Below are 16,040 nucleotides of genomic sequence, written 5' to 3'. Positions count from 1 at the left end.
TATGTGATTGGTGGTGTGGACCCGGATGTGGATGGCATGGATAAAAGCATAAATCCAGTCACCTCAGGGAAAATGTAATGTATCAGTTAAAAAAGGACAAAAATAATCACAGTAGTTGGGACAAATTTAATCCTTTTTTTTCTCAAAATAAAAAAAAGAAACTAAAACAAACACGTTTCGTGATCAAATGAACAATTAGCAATTAGTTAATGAAACGATAAAACAGAGCCAGAAAAATGTTTTGATCTTAGTTTAGCATTCTTAATCGATATTCATGGTTTCTAATTAAACTGTAGCACCGATTACTTTCCAGTTATAAACGACCTGCATGCAGAATGAGTTATAGAACTTTCTATGACCACAAACATTTTACATTATCAATGATACACACACAAAAAAAGAAAAAAATCTGGTGGTAAAAATCAACTGTTCTGAAACCAGGAGTGTATGATCGGACATTAGACTCGTGCACACTTAATTTACAAGAAAAATCTCCACATGCAGAACTGCAAAATATTGAAAGTGTTGAACTGCAGGCAACATGGTACTTGCTTGTGAACTAGATTTTCTTGAAAAACTGATACATTCTGAATGCATTATTCCACGTGATGAAAAAAGTCACATAAGTGCTACAAATATGAGAACCGGATGCACAGAGTTCTGTCTTTCCCCATTATTGGGATGCATTTAACAAAGAGTAAACAAGAGGGAAGAGCTGCAAGCAGGTAAAAAGATGCTACCGGTACATAAAGACTTTGAACAGACAAAATGTATCCCATACCCCAGTATGATCATTGAAATACAATATGCAACTTGTAGCTGGTATGCCGAAGGCGTCTGGAGTTTACAGAGAGAACAATAAACAGATACAACACTGCATATGACAACATGAAGGAAAAAAAGCACAGAATTCCATCTTTTATTCAGATATAAAATATGCTTTGATTCAAGATTATTGGTCAGAACCAGTTTTCAGTCTTTTCCGTTTCACTTCATGAACATCAATGGAATCAGATCAGCACCATTGTATAAAGTCCCACTAAGAAATGTACACTTCCTTGCATAAACCTGCAGCACACTTGAACTACAAGCTGTATGCAGAAGGGGGGGGGGGGGGGGGGGGCATGCAGCACTTCGTGGTTCTTTAAAAACAAGCAACATACAAATAACATGCCAGTAAATAAACTATTTGGACATATTAGCTTGCATTGTCTTTTTGTTGCTACAATAGTCGTGATGCACAGTCTTTTTTTCACAGAGTAAACATCAACAATCAAGAACGTCTTCTTTGTTGCTGAATACGTTAATTTCAAATACTTTGAGCACAGAACAAACCCAGCTTTTATGGACCCAAAAACACTATCCAGGTCAAAGGGCTGAAAATAGATTAAAGGTGACCTATAGTTTGTTTCCACAAAATAAAACTCATTGGAGGTTTTCCTTGTTCTTTTCAGAGCAATAACGAACATTTTGTAGTTTCTTGTGACATTTAAAAGGCAGCAGCTGAGATTCCTTTTTCCCCACTGACAAGATTCTTTCTGATCTTTATAGTGATGCATCTTCAGCACAACAAACCACATTTATAAAATACATACTTCAAATTGCTGTTCGTCATTCAAATCCATCTGCTTTCAAATAATGCAATTTGCTTTTCCTAAAGCCTGTCCTCAGTAAGTCAAGCTGAAATAAAATGTAGTCGTCCAGTCAGAATGCATATAAAGAAGAGAAAAATGTTTAAAAAGCAGGAACAAGACACATGCCATGCATTTGTGATTTTTCTTTTGTCTCCATTTATTTATTTCTGCTCCTCAATTTCTCTCTTGACCTCTGCTACATAATGGTGGTCTTTTCCATGAGCGATCTCCATAATAGCCAGAGCCTAATAAAAGAAAAAGAAAAAACAATTTTTAGTGACATTGTTTATTATCTTCGTTCATTTTGGTTACAAATGGTGCTATAATGTTTTACAGTAACAGCAAGTATGGTTTGAAGGTTCACGTTTACTTTTTTCATCTTTTATTACACATTACAAAACAGTTTCCAGAGAGGTTTGGCTTCAGTTCCTGTTACTAAAGTTACCCAGCCAAAGACCTGGCTTCAACACAGACACAGAGTCACCCAAAACACCTGAACTGTTGGAGAATCAAAAATTAAAAGACAAAGATTTATCAGTTTAGCTCAAAAGCAGTTATGCCCTCTTTACGTCAGTTAAGCTATAAACTTTAAAACAAACAAGTAACAACAGCATCACATGCAGAAGATTTCACTTAACCAAACCACCGTTGTTGTAACTTACTGTCTAACATTTAATTTCCAACTTCTGGCGTGAGCGAGCTTTAGCTTAAATAAGTTTTTACACTATAAAACAATGTTATGAGGAGAAACAAAAATGACCTTTTTTAGTGCTTTAACTCCTTGTGTCTTCTTCTCAAGCCCCAAATACAGCCGTCCCAGTTTAAGATACATGGAGGCCACATTCAGAGAGTAGGGAGGATAATGAACACTAAAAAAAAAAAAAAACAGGGAGCATATTTTTGCCATAAGCCAAGAGGAAAAACAGAAGAAAAGATATCTGATGAATTTGTGATTTTGTTTTGGTGCAGTGAATTTTGTAAACTGGTTTTATACATGAAACCTATAGTAGTTATAGCAGGTTTGACTGTTAAGTGTAGGTTTCACCATCAAACAGGCCTAATATTTAACGTGTAAAAATTTTCTTCTTCACATTAAAGGTTGCTCCTCTTGTATTTGAATTTCTAAGTGTAGAAATGCAAATACAGTTATTTAGATGCATTTTTTCAATCTAAATGTCAACCTTAAGATGATATAAAACCCAATAGCTGTTAATGTAAGGCCACATCATTGTTAAATAGCTTCAATTATTTTATTAATATATTAATACTGAATAAATATACTCCATAATGACTGTATGCTTACACATCACCTTACCTGTAAGGGTAAACAATTTTCTCCCCGTAGCTCATAGCCCCGTCCCAGTCTTGCATATAGAGGCAGACGCCCATAGCTTGATACATCATATGCAGCATGTAGACGTTGGTGTCTGCAAAAATGGCTCCCATTTTCTCCAAACTAAGCTCACACATCTCCAGCAGCTCACTGGGAGGTGCAAGGGAGTCAAGGAACAATGTTAATATGCAGGAAAACGCAAAGGAAGAGACAGGGAAAGGGAAAAGCTGTCATGGCGAGTCATTATAATGAGGATATTTTTGTAGTGCTTGGCTTTTCGAAATTCTTCAATGACATTTTTGGCATAATGGACCATGGATTTGATTTCTTCTGGCTCGGGTGGAGAACTGAGCTTCCTGATCTCCATCTTTGCCTTGTCCTAGAGGGTGGACAAGAAAAAGAAAGAAACTCATAATTAACATTTATTTATAAGCGATTCTAATAAAAAAAAAAAAAAAAAAGAGAGAATAGCTTTTATTCTATACTATCAACAGTACCTTCGATTTGGTGGTGCACTCAGTGCATTGGCATCCAAAGAAATAAGAATCCAATAACCGTTCCTTTCTGTCCTCAGTAGGATAGAGCAGGTCTATGTAACTGTTAAAGATCTACAGAAAGACAAAGGACCCTTCTTAAAACCTTAACCAGTTACATCACTGCTGCTACGTGTGACTTCAGATATGTTTTTGTTTACCTCCTCTCCTGGATTTATTTCCTGTACAGCTCTCACTTCAGCCACTGTGCCTTTATAAGTCACTATGACGTTGGGACTACAGCTGTGGTTCATCAGTGCTACACTGAAAAGAAGGAAAGATAATCAAAGTATTAGTAAAAAAAAACATTCGACAAAAGCCCTGCCATTAGCAGCAGTCTTTATGAAGCTACGGTACTCAGGGAAACAAAAACTCGCCCAACGCTTTAAGTTTTATTTCCCAACTACAAACAGAGGCCTCTTGTCAGAGACCTAAAGGGTCGTCAAAATAAAATAAAATAAAATAAAAATGTTTAGGTGGCAATTTGTGAGGGAGACGAAGAAGAAAGGTGCAAAGGCTCAATTTCATGGCTTGTATACTGTATGAGTGAACTGCTCTGCACCCATAACATCTTTGAACGTGTCTAGATGAAAACAACATGCTTCTTTGGTTTTTTAACTAATTCATTTAACATGTTTGCACTATTTATGCATATTGTGATCCAGAGCGTTGGACGATAACCAAACAAACGGGACGGGCAAAGGGTGCAAGGTGTCATCGCGATTACGCTGCACTTGTATGCGTCCAATCATGCCGCACAAACAAATGACACGCCCACAATCCATTATGTCTGTCAATAAACAATTTCAATTCAATTTCAAATTCAAAGTTTAACAAAGTTCTTTAATAATAATTATGTTAGGCAATGTTAAATCAATAAAGTCAAAATAGTCCAAATTTCTATTGAAAAAGGTATCCATCGTAGCAATTTGAGAGACTTTTCAATAGCCCCCCCTTTTTAAAACGGCTCAAATTTAATATGTTTCAATTGTAAATCAAACTGAAGGAAATGGATGAAGCGCTAAAGGGTGATGAGGTGTTTGCTTCTTACTCAGGAAAAACAGCCGAGCCCAGATGTGAGAGTTCTTCATCCTCTATTGTGAAGCCATTACAGTTTACCTGCAGATTAAAAAGGGACAATCCAGAATAGATTAACAGCTGTAGACAAAAATGGTCTGGATTCTAATCACCTCTGACTTCTGCTGCATCATCAAATTTGGTCGCGGAGGCTTAGAGTAGCTTTGTGACAAGAGGTGATATTGTTTCCACTCATTCATAATGTAGTAGAGTGAATGCAACAACACTACAGGACAAATTTGGGAAGGAGTTGAAAAGTGAACAGGAACCAGAGAATGAAGGATGCAGAAACTACGCTGCTGTGTTTGTGTTCATCCTTCGGTGTAAAACGACAAGATGAGCAAAGAGGAATTTCTCACCACATTCTTGGTCAATTAGGCATAAATTCAGACAGATCTTTTCATTCCATTGCACATGTATAATTTTAAAGGTCCCAACTAGGTATGCTTTTGTTTTTCTTGAAAACATGTTACCAACACCCAGCAGTTTCATATGCCGTACAATCCTCTGCAAATGTTGCTAAAAATTTGTCTCAATGTTGCTGGAAGGAGAAAACATAAGTTTAAAATTTCTGCTACAAAGTAGAATGAAGCAAATACTAAGATAGATTGACTATATGTGGGGATTTGAATCTAAATGTACAATGACCCATAGGACATCAGTGTTGCAAGCTTTTTCCACTAAATCCCATCTTTTTGATTAAACATTCTTAATGAGTTTGAAAACGGTGAAGCCAATTTTTGCACAGCCAGAATTCACCAGTTAAACTATGAAGAAAGCAAAGTAAGCCTTTTAAGTTAAATTTGCCTGATTAAATAAAATAAATTTAGTAGCAAAGTTGATATGCCAAGTAAAATGGTTAACCACAGAAGCCAAGCAGGTAAGCTAAAAGAGGGAGTAAAACTGAGTTAGAAAAGAAACAAAAATCAATACAAGTCTGAGAAAAGTAAAGTCAGCTAAATGTCTGTTTTCTTTTCATGCTGATCAATGTTCTTCTGCTTCACCTGTGCAAATAGCTCAGTGAGTTCCTGGTCATCAGGAAGGTCACTGATGTGTTTGGAGTAGAAATAATGCAGAGCTGCGATGTCTGCTTGGTTCATCTCGTCCTTTTCACTGTCCATCTTGTCTAAATCTGCCAGAAACAACAGTAAACAGACAAATGTGTACAAAAATAAAAGTCACGTTAAGGACAATGACAGTTGTAATGATCCAACAGCAGGTTCCAATTTATCATATCAGCTCAAAACTAAAGTTTTTAATTCATTCATGTTAAAATTCAAAGAATAAACATTTTAATCACTTAAAAAAAACACTAACATGAGTATACTCTGCAGCATTTCCTCATTTTTGCCTACAGCCCTTCTGTAATCACTGATCACTAGCTTGACACTCAGTGTAGCTGCAGGGCATGTGTTTGTGCTCATCACCATAGATAACACAAGGGAGCAGTTTATCACACATTCATTTCGCGTGCATGGCAAACAGATGGTAGGGTCAGCTCTGCAACAGTTCAGGGCTCAGCCTGCCATAACAGATTCGACTAAATGATCATCTAAAGGCAACACCAAAGTCTGGATTTTTGACACATAATTGTGGTCTTGTTGGGCTATTATAGAAACATAGATTGTTTTAGTCGTATTTTCCCCGCTTTTTTTAAACATACAAATCAAGTATCTATTATTAATTATCTGGATCATCACATATTAAAGTAAAAAAAAAAATCGTGAATTCATTCAAGGCAGAAAAAGCCCTACATTTTGTGGGGGGTTTTGTAATTCCAAGCTGAAATAAAGATAGCAATATCAGTTCCCAACAAGGGAGCATTGGGTTCCTCGCTCCAGGCAAAAGAACTAGTGGTTGTTAAAGTAGAAAAAAAAAACAAAAAACATAAAATTAAAGAATCCCAGAAGCTTGGGATTTAAGTCCCAGAGAGCTGCAGAGTTGGATTAAATAAGAGAGACAGAACCAGGACTAGAGGCTACAGATGAGGATATTAATAGACAGACTGAACAGACTGCAAAGACACAGCCAGATCACACACAGTTGTGCATGCACCATGCAACTAAAAGTGTGTGCATATGTAACTATACTGTCACAATCAGTCCATCACGTGAGCATAAGAACATACGGGATTCAAACTCCTTGAGCAGCAGCAGCCTTTCTGATGGGGTCCGCTCTGTTGTTACTCTCTGCAACAAAAAGGCAGGAGAAAAGGGTAAGGTGACTTTATGAAATGGATATGCATGCCTCATAATGCACTGACAAAAATGTATCTATTGCTTTGGAAGGAAAGTTTATTTGTATAGCACAATTCATACACAAAGTAATTGAAAGTGCTTCACAAAACAGGAAAATGCATTAAAATCACAATGTATAACAGCGCAAAGATTCAAAACATAATCATGAAATTTACTTTAAAAGAAAGGAAAGAGAAAAGAAAATGTTAAGAGGTGTTGATAAGGACCCTTCAGTTATATACACAGCTAAACAGGAATGTTTTGAGTCTAGATTAGAACCTTAACACAGAAGAGGCCTGTCTCACAACCTCAGGGAGACTGTTCCAGCTTTAAGCTGGATAAGATTGAAACGCTGATTCCCCTTGTTTAGTCCTGACTCTGGGCACCCGCAGGAGGCCGGTCCCTGACGTCCTCAGAGTCTGAGATGGTTCATATGGCACTAACATGTCAGAGATGTACTTTGGTGCAAGCCCGTGGAGAGACTTGTACACAAGCAGAGCTGCTTTAAAGTCTATTCTTTGAGCTACAGGAAGCCAGTGCAGAGACCTGAGCACAGGACTGATGTGATGGTACCTCCTGGTTCTAGTCAGGACTCAAGCAGCAGCGTTCTGGACGTACTGAAGCTGTTTTACAGCTTGTTTGGGAAGGGCAGTGAGCAGGCCGTTACAGTAGTCTAACCTACAGGAGACAAATGCATGAATACGGTAAGTATCTCCAGATCTGGCTTAGACACAATGTTTTTGATTTTGGCAATGTTTTTTAGATGGTAAATGCTGCTGATGTTACTGACTTGATATGGCTGTTAAAGTTCAGGTCAGAGTCCATGATTACCCCTAGGTTTCTTACTAGATTTGAAGCTTTTAGGTTTGCTAAAGTATAGAAAGATTATTTACTTGAGGAAGAGTAAGAGGAAAAACAGACAAACTGAATGATAAAAGAGCCTGACGCCTAAATGATATTGGTGGAGATTAAAAGCCATTTTAAATCTTGGCATTTAAATATCTCATCCAGTCTTGGTAATTGATCTTCACTGCTACCCGCGGAGCATTTTTTAATATATAAAATGGGGAAAATCTCATACAAACTGCGTCACCTGTTTCATTATGATTCTGGACACCAGCCTGACCGTCTCTGATGGACACCAGTTCTCCCCGTGGGTGCACATAGCCACACACTCCAGCTTGTGCATGGGCCAATCCCCTCGCTGCACAAACACAGTACTGACATTACCCCACAAACACATTTAACTCAACATTTGCCAAGAACAAGAGAACAGGTAAACTTTAAGCAAAATAAACTTCTAATTTATAACTACATTAAAATATGGATATATATTTTTTAAAGTCAAAGGAGATCATTGCAATGCTAAGAAACTCCACAGCCCCAATGCAACAACACAAACAGACCTTACCTGACAGTCAACATTGCAGTAATAGGCCTGCTTACATTTACCACACTTGAAAAGGTCTTCTCTCCTGAAAAATGGAAAAGAAAAATTTCAGTTTTTCTACTCAAGCTGTGCTGTACAGTATCCTGCATCCAGACAGGATCACCTCTATCTGATGATGCAGCCGAAGCAACGTTTAGCTTTTAATCAGAACATACAACATAATACGATTCTGCAAGGTTTGTTCAGAGTTAAAGGAATAAAAAATGAAATAGTAGGAGACACCAAGACGTTACAATAATTATTTCACTGGTCCTTTCTTTTAAAATAAAAACATCTACAGTATATTCTTCTCAGTTTTGATCTAAAGTCAGAGGCACGCGCGCACTTGGCCCTTCCTTTTCCTCGCGCCGTCCTCTCTTAAATCACAAACGTCTATTTTTAGCACCCTAACCTTTTCAGTAGCCTGATGGCAGCCTGACTAAGACACGTGTGATTGAACAGACATGTATGGAACCAAAAATGTAATTTATTAAAAACAATTAAAGAAACTTTGATCTCCAAACGAGTCATAAAACCAGAATTCCAAAAGACTAAAGTTAGTATGCGATTTATAATCTTTACACGCTAGAGGCCATTCACTCTGTTGGATTAATGATTATCATTTGTAAAACATTACAAATACTTTGATTTATTTGAGCTGAAGGAGCAACTAGAACAGGTGTTGCTTGACACCACAAATGGGACGAATTGAGCAGATTTACCAGGAGCTGCTATGGTTTAGCATAGTTGATATACATTTTTAAAAGAAAAGCCGCTTTTACTAGGTGAGTTGTTTTCCCTAAATACATTTATTAAAAGTACTCTGTTAGCAAGCATTCCAGGATAAGAGCATAAACATCTCAAGACATCTATAAATCGTTGAACTAAATAAGTATGTCGATGTTTTCCTGTCAGACAGGTGCTGCAGGTTACCTGGTGAAGCAGTGCTCACAGTGAGCCCCCCTCTCATTCACGGTCAGCACGTAGGAGTAGGCAGGGCAGGCGAACACTAGCTCCCCAACAGCGAAGTCCCTCAGCGCCCGCAGGCCTCTGCCTTTGTCTGGGCTCAGAAACCGCTCTGTCCCCTCTATCCCTTCGTTTTTCATGTTTATTATTCTGTCTTTTCAATCTCCGCACAAATTGACCCACAACGCCTCTGCTGACTAAGCTAATCAGCTTTCTGAACGAGGCCGGTCTTCTTCACCGGTCACGGCTGTGTCCGCTGGGTGTTCGGTCGCCCCCTGCTGCAGAGGAGGCGAAACGCACGTTTGCGGAGAGAAGTTGTTGCTGATCCTCAACAATCCTTTCTGTCTCACTTTCTCTAAACAATTTAAATAACATGGCTATTGGATTTTAATTTAAATAAAAAAAGGCAATTTTGTTTAATTTTAGCGGATAACGTTTTTCCAAAGGCCAATTATCCGTCATTATCTATCTGATGTGGAATCTAAACGGCTTCCAAAAGGAGTCACAGCAGTAAGTCAGATTTGTTCATTTGTGATCTCTCCAGACATATTTCTTCTCTAAGGTGCATATGCATATTCATAGTATGTTCCCTAAATGTGTTCTCTTTAAAGCACCAAGAGAAAATGAATGTTTGTGCTGTTAAAATCATCAACTAAAACATGACTATATCCCATGTGCTGGTATGTTTGTGTACAGATCCACATTTATCCAAAAGACAAAAAAAAATAATCTCAGACATTATGGCCTCAATCTATATTTATATATATAAATGCTTTTATTTAAGTTAATTTTTCCTTGTTGAAAGTTGAATTTCTGCAGTATTTATAAAACAGGGAACAGTTAGAAGTGCTGTACAGTCCGACAAAACTAGTAACCGCAGCTGAGTACACTGTGTATATATGTACATACTGTACACACACCGATGTAGGTATATACAAAAATATACACTTTTACATGTGTGACCCCAGGAGTCACAGGACCCATCTTTGTATTTAAGTTAACTAGGAAAAAAACAATCTTTTCACTTATTTGCATATCACTTCCCCACTGGTTACTGTGAGTCATAACTGTCCACTAAACTCGAAATAAAATTGTTTTCCAAGTGTGTTATGTGACTCACACACACACACAACGACAGCCGCTTAAAGCAAAAGTTGGAGAAGCTCAAAAAGAGCTGGATGTCTAAACAGGGGTTTTCACGTGTCAGCCACGCTTTTAATCCTGAAAGGGGCTGAACAGTCGGCAGGGCGAGAAGGATTTTTAATTATTTAAAGGAAAAGCTGAGAAAACACAAAACCCTCCCCTGTTCAGTTGAACTCAATCAAATAAGAATATTTTTTATTTCCTCATAAAAATGTTAATATGCAACATTTCCTGGATTTGAAAGAGACTTTCCAATAGACGACTTTCCCTCTTCATGTGTGATCTTCAGAATGAGGATCGACAAACATCTGCTTTCATTCACAAGTTTGAAGACATCAAAAAAGAAAATTGCATTTTTAAATCTACTGCCCAAAAGAAAACAACTGAGACCACATCAGCTGCTCTCCTGATCTTTACACATCCAACTTAAGACTGGAAAATAATAATAAGATAAGTTTCCATCACATTCACAGAACAATTTATCTGAATAAAGACCTTTTCTTAATTTCCAAAAGGTTTGCCCCCTTTCATTCTACTTCACACAGAAAAAAATACAGGAAGGAACTTTGGCACTCTGTGCTAAAGATGTAAACATTTAATCATCCAATCAAAAACATGAGCTAGACTTCGCAGAAATTTGTGGATCTTGTTAACACAAAAGATTTAAAAAAAAAATTGCTATAATAATTATAATAAGACTAGTTTAAAAAGAAAAGGCCTAACAACAAGTGCACTGTGGCTGCAGACAGCCATGCTGTGGCCACTCAGGTGTGTGCAGTTTGGTTATCATGTTCACTGTGAACAAAATCCACCCAAGAGCTGAGAAAACAAGACTGTGACTGCTTCAAGCCTTTTGCACTCCTTTCTCTCCTTTCACTGAATGTTGCAAACATGAACATGGTATTATATGGAAATAACTGAGAAGAAACAAGTATGATCACTGTGTTTGCAAGTCTGGATTTGACTCACACATACAGTGGAAATAAAAGAGAAATGGACATCATTTGCCCCCCCAATCATCTTTATAATCTAGGATTTGTCTGTAGAGTATATTTGTTTTAACAGAAAATAGAATAAAACACTCAAGTTTGTAAGTACCGTGTTTATAACCAATGTTAAATTAGAGCTAAAGGGTGTTCACTTCACTAGAGTGAGTGGGCAGGTAGGCAACCTTTTTTGTTTTTGTTTTATAAAGTCAGAACTGCCTCACTGAGGTGGATGCTGTTCACATTCAGACTCCATCTTGTTCCTATTTACCACAGCTGTGGGTCATGTGCTCTTCAGCACAACACAGCAACCTATCAAGTCACAGGATAGGCTTTTTGAAGCAGATGGAGCCAGCTTTCCCAGCTCCCATTAGTCCACAGAGCGAAATGAATGAGCGTGACACGGTAAACAATAGCAGAAGAAAGGACATCAGATGTCACAGCAAGCATATAAGGTCATTTGGCAGCTGGTTAGGAGCTTTAAACAGGAAGTTAAGACTGACAGCACACTTAAAGCTGCACCTTTGTTAGATCAGAGCTCTGGTTTTGGTGTTTTCTTTAAAATCACCTGATGAGTCACACCATAATCAACTCATCAAAGCGTGTAGGACTCAGAGCAGGAGAGATGAAGAGGTGAGGAAGCCCTGGAAGAGATTGCAGCCTTTAAAAAACACGAGTTAAGGATTTAAACGTGGTCTAGGAGACAGAATAAAGCTGAAAATATTAACGGGAAAACTTCGTGGTGAGTAGAAAGTGTGTCGTTTGATGACAACAAAAATATTGTTACAGGAATAAATTAGCATAGGCTTTTGACTTCATCTTTGAGTCTTCAGAAGATTCTGCAAATTGTCAGTAGAAGTGAAACCACTGAGATTTCTCATTTATAATCAAAAGTTCGAGTGACCAAAAGAAGGTTTTACTAATTGCAGGTGGACCTCTGAGTTCTCTACAGTGTTGCACTGTCAGTGCAGAGTGTCCTTCTTGAACCTAAATTGATGTTTTGAGGAGGAAGAAAGGTCTGTGAGAGCTGGAAAGTCCTGGTAATTGCAGAAATGCTGCAATAATCTGTTAATGGACTACATCTGTCTGATTTAGAGAAGAAAGTGTGGCATAAATCCAGATGGAGTGGGATTATTTAACAGGGTAATCCTCCAATAATGTCAACAAGGCAATGCACAACAACTGCACGGGGCGGGGCTGAAAGATGGAAAAGGTCAACCGTCAGAGAAAAAAAACGTTTAAAAATTGTTTCTGTTGCTCTTCTGGTTTTCCTTAAATCTTCTATTTAAAAAAATGGCTTCTGCTCTTTCACATAAGTAAATAAAAGAAAGATGCGGAGAATTCTTTGTGTTTTGAAGAAAAGTGAAGAGTGCTGCAGCAGCCGGTGCTACAGTCTGAAATTTTTTGTTTCTGGGAACACCCAAACCATATAAAGGCTTTTCTTTGCCTGATACAATCTGTAGCAAAAGACACACACATAGAAAAAGAAAAAAAACAGAACACCAGGGGTTCTTCCCCCCCCACTTTGATTTTCTTTGAGATTTCTGTAAACCATTTAGAGAACACATGAAAAACTCGAGGTCCATATCCTCTCTCACATCACCCCGCCCCCTGAAAACCGCAATCCGAGGCCTCCACCGGCTTTTAGAAGATTCATTGAAGAACTGAAAAAGCTCCTGCCCCATGTCCCTGGAGTTTTACCACCAACAAATTAAAAATCTGAAATACGAAATAAAATATTCATGCTGGATAGTTCTGTTTCTCCAGCAATAAAAGAACAAACAAATTCACTTTGCTCTTTGATGAGGGAACACAGAGGCGCGTCGACTGGAACAAAAGCCTCTTCCTTGATGCTCTGATGATCATCACACCCCTCTCCCATCCTCCAATTTATTTGATCCATTATGGTCTACGGAGCCCCTCCCCTCAGTGGGCACGGCTCATTGTTATGGGAGGGAGTACGGGGTGCGGGAGAGGGTTTTACAGGTGAGTAGCTGCACCTCTGTGAAGGAGGAGCTTGTCGTTCTTAGGTTTTTCCAATCTTTTTGTGCATGTCTCATTCTTGTCTTGGTCCATTGTCAAAGTCTAGCATGGGGGTCTGCAGTGCCCCCTATGATTGTAGATTGAGGGTGAACTTCCACTGTTGGGTGAGGCTCGAGCTGCAGACCTCCACAGTGAGTCCTCCCATCCTGGCGCTGCGGCTGTCCAGGCACAGGTTGCTACCTACGTGACGAAGCTTCGAGTTCGACTCAATCTGCTCCCATTTCTGAAACAGAAGACCAGATTTTACAAATCCAAAACATAAAACAAACACTCCACATCAATTTCTGGTTTCAGAGTCATTTTCCAGTGAACTCAGAGGCATGGAGTTTACCTGACGACTGTCATTTTCTCGACAGCCTTGTAGTTTGATAAGCGAACCGGCTGTTCTGTCCACTACAGTTAGACACAGGTCCATGTGTTTCACCGATTTGTCCTTGGTTAAGGCCCATTCCTTCACCAACAATCACAAAAGTAAAAATGTCAGTAGAAAAAAAAACACTTTAGTAAGTAAAACAAACGTAGGATTTATGCTTTTAGCCATATACATTCAACTCTGTGGTTTCTTTCCATAAAATATCAAGATCACACATCATTTATTCTATCAATGAATCCAATGTGAGGGGAAAAAAAAACTAAATTCAACAGATTAAACAGAATTTATTTGAATCCACTAGAATTTTTTTACCCATGTTTTATTATATAATAGTTTAATTTTTCTAAACCCTTCACAGAAGATATTACGTTTCCAACAAATCAGTAAATGAAGAGGACATCGTTTTTTTTAATATCCTCATATTTGTCAATTTTTACACAATAATATAAAAGGCTACTCTACTGTTCCCAAATGATTTAATTCAAATCTAACAGCTACAAATGATCTTTTTTTCCCCCAGCAAAGCAGAGGAGTTAAGTGGATTCTGTTTAAATCCACCATTAAACAAGTGAGTTTAGCAGCCTAAATTATTTTAAAGGTAAATATACTGCAGCTGCTTTGTTGTAAAAGCTATAGATAACTAAGAGGACAAAAAATGCAAAGTAGTGGTATTAAATGTGACACCTTCAGCCAGTTGTCTGTTACTTCACATGGCAGCAGTTTTCTGCTCAACACCTGCCATGCTATTTTTGGAGAGGAGCATTTTAACAAACTGCAAAGTCACACAGTCGAGGAAAGGTTCTGCCACCCGGATGGAGAATAATATTCCAAGTGGACTAATAAATTCCCTTTAAACATTTTTATCATTTCAGAAATTAGAATTCAGTGCAGAAACATTTCAACAAGAGCGTTTCACATCCTTCTCCTTCCCTTCTTCAGATGCAAATTTTGCATTTGTCTCAAGATGGAATTTCTTTGATAGTTGTGCTCAATGGTCACTGTTTGAAATTTTAATAAGGACACCAAATCCATCCTGTGGAAACAAACACCCATGTCTGACTTCTCCTACTGCCTGCAAGGAAACAGGTGCCGTCACCACAGGTATTGCACCTCCACCCTGTCCTCCCCCAGGTGCTGCGGGAGCAAAGATGTCACGGGCTGACCTGTGAGTGTAGTCGTGGTAACACTACCTGGTTTCCCCCGGCATTGTGGCATTCATAGATGCCCACCACCCCATCAGCAAAGTGGCCCAGGGTGTCGAGGCAGTTTCCTCCCTGTTGCAGGGCTCCAAAAGCAATGTCCTGGTGATCCGGAACTCTAAACATACACCAAACACTGTATTTAGAGTAGTGAAACTGTGTTTTTTTCTTTTTTAAAGAAAGCACAATGTTTTATATAAAACGCAGGTAACATTTATGCATCATTGAGTCAACTAAGGTAACAGCAGTTAAATAATTCTGTTGCAATCATTTAAGACTCTTAAAACCAAAATATGTGCCAAGGAAAGCAGGACAGCTCAATCTAACAGCTTCTACTGGCTGAGATTAACAGACTTTTCCCTCTCTGTGGAAAACACTGACACAACTTATTAAAGTAGCAGTTTTTTCTTTTCTTTTTTACCTCAGTTCAGGGTAAACATTGTCCAGGTACCACTTGAAAGGTTTGCAGCCTAATCTCTTTTTCATCTCCAAACGGCTCTGGATACTAAAAGACAGACAGAGATATTAGTTCAGATGCCCAAACTTATGCCTTAAAGCGAATGTTGTATACCAGTACAGTTTTAGTATATTTCAGAGCAGAGAATGAAGGCCTGTGAAAAAAAATAAACAAAAGCTACATTCTTGGGGACAAATTACATTTTGGATCCTCTGGAGTTCATTGACTCTTGCTTTTGTTTGATTAAATTGACAGACATGAGAAGACACAACATTAGATGTAAATTATAATGCACTGAAACATTAAAAATCAGAACACGTCCGGCTCATTAAGCACGACTGTTAGCAGATAAGTAGCAGGTCCATGTCAGATTATTACTTCTGGGCCATTTAATAGTGTTCTTAAATCTTTTTTTAAGTATATATGGAAAATATAACAATAGAGAACAATTTTTATTAGCCCTTTTTTTATAAATGAATTTTCATTAACCTGTTTTTGACACATTCTTATTTATTTTTGCAGAAATTCTTTTGGAATAAATACATACTAACATTACGATAAACAAAAATGATGCTAAAGTCAAATGGATGTTAATTTGAAGTACATCACCCTTTTTGTGGCTAGATTAAT

At 38.1% G+C, this 16,040-nt stretch overlaps 2 protein-coding genes across 2 annotated transcripts in view; both read right to left on the bottom strand.

The window, feature by feature from the left end:
* Nucleotides 1–106: 106 nt before the first annotated feature.
* smyd2a (SET and MYND domain containing 2a) lies at nt 107–9,484 on the bottom strand. Its single transcript, XM_004067254.5, has 12 exons — nt 9,177–9,484; nt 8,226–8,289; nt 7,908–8,018; nt 6,706–6,766; nt 5,582–5,709; nt 4,552–4,619; nt 3,662–3,764; nt 3,465–3,575; nt 3,226–3,346; nt 2,950–3,124; nt 2,395–2,503; nt 107–1,879 (listed from the first exon to the last, which is right to left on the bottom strand). The coding sequence occupies exons 1-12, from the start codon at nt 9,347–9,349 to the stop codon at nt 1,796–1,798; spliced, it is 1,308 nt and encodes a 435-aa protein (XP_004067302.1). The 5' UTR covers nt 9,350–9,484; the 3' UTR covers nt 107–1,795.
* A 477-nt stretch (nt 9,485–9,961) lies between these two features.
* galnt2 (UDP-N-acetyl-alpha-D-galactosamine:polypeptide N-acetylgalactosaminyltransferase 2) overlaps nt 9,962–16,040 on the bottom strand; it is a 39,602-nt gene continuing 33,523 nt past the window's right edge. Inside the window, exons 13-16 of the mRNA XM_004067373.5 lie at nt 15,375–15,458; nt 14,945–15,071; nt 13,713–13,832; nt 9,962–13,604 (exon numbers count right to left, since the gene is read on the bottom strand). Coding sequence (XP_004067421.1) covers nt 13,449–13,604; nt 13,713–13,832; nt 14,945–15,071; nt 15,375–15,458 — 487 coding nt within the window. The 3' untranslated portion in view covers nt 9,962–13,448. The remainder of the gene's footprint in view (nt 13,605–13,712; nt 13,833–14,944; nt 15,072–15,374; nt 15,459–16,040) is intronic.

This window comes from Oryzias latipes, chromosome 3, assembly GCF_053564925.1.
Source record: "Oryzias latipes strain Hd-rR chromosome 3, Olatipes_Hd-rR_3.1".
NCBI classification, from domain to species: domain Eukaryota; kingdom Metazoa; phylum Chordata; class Actinopteri; order Beloniformes; family Adrianichthyidae; genus Oryzias; species Oryzias latipes.
Note: the sequence above shows the minus strand (reverse complement) of the source record. Positions and strands in the feature narration are given on the sequence as shown.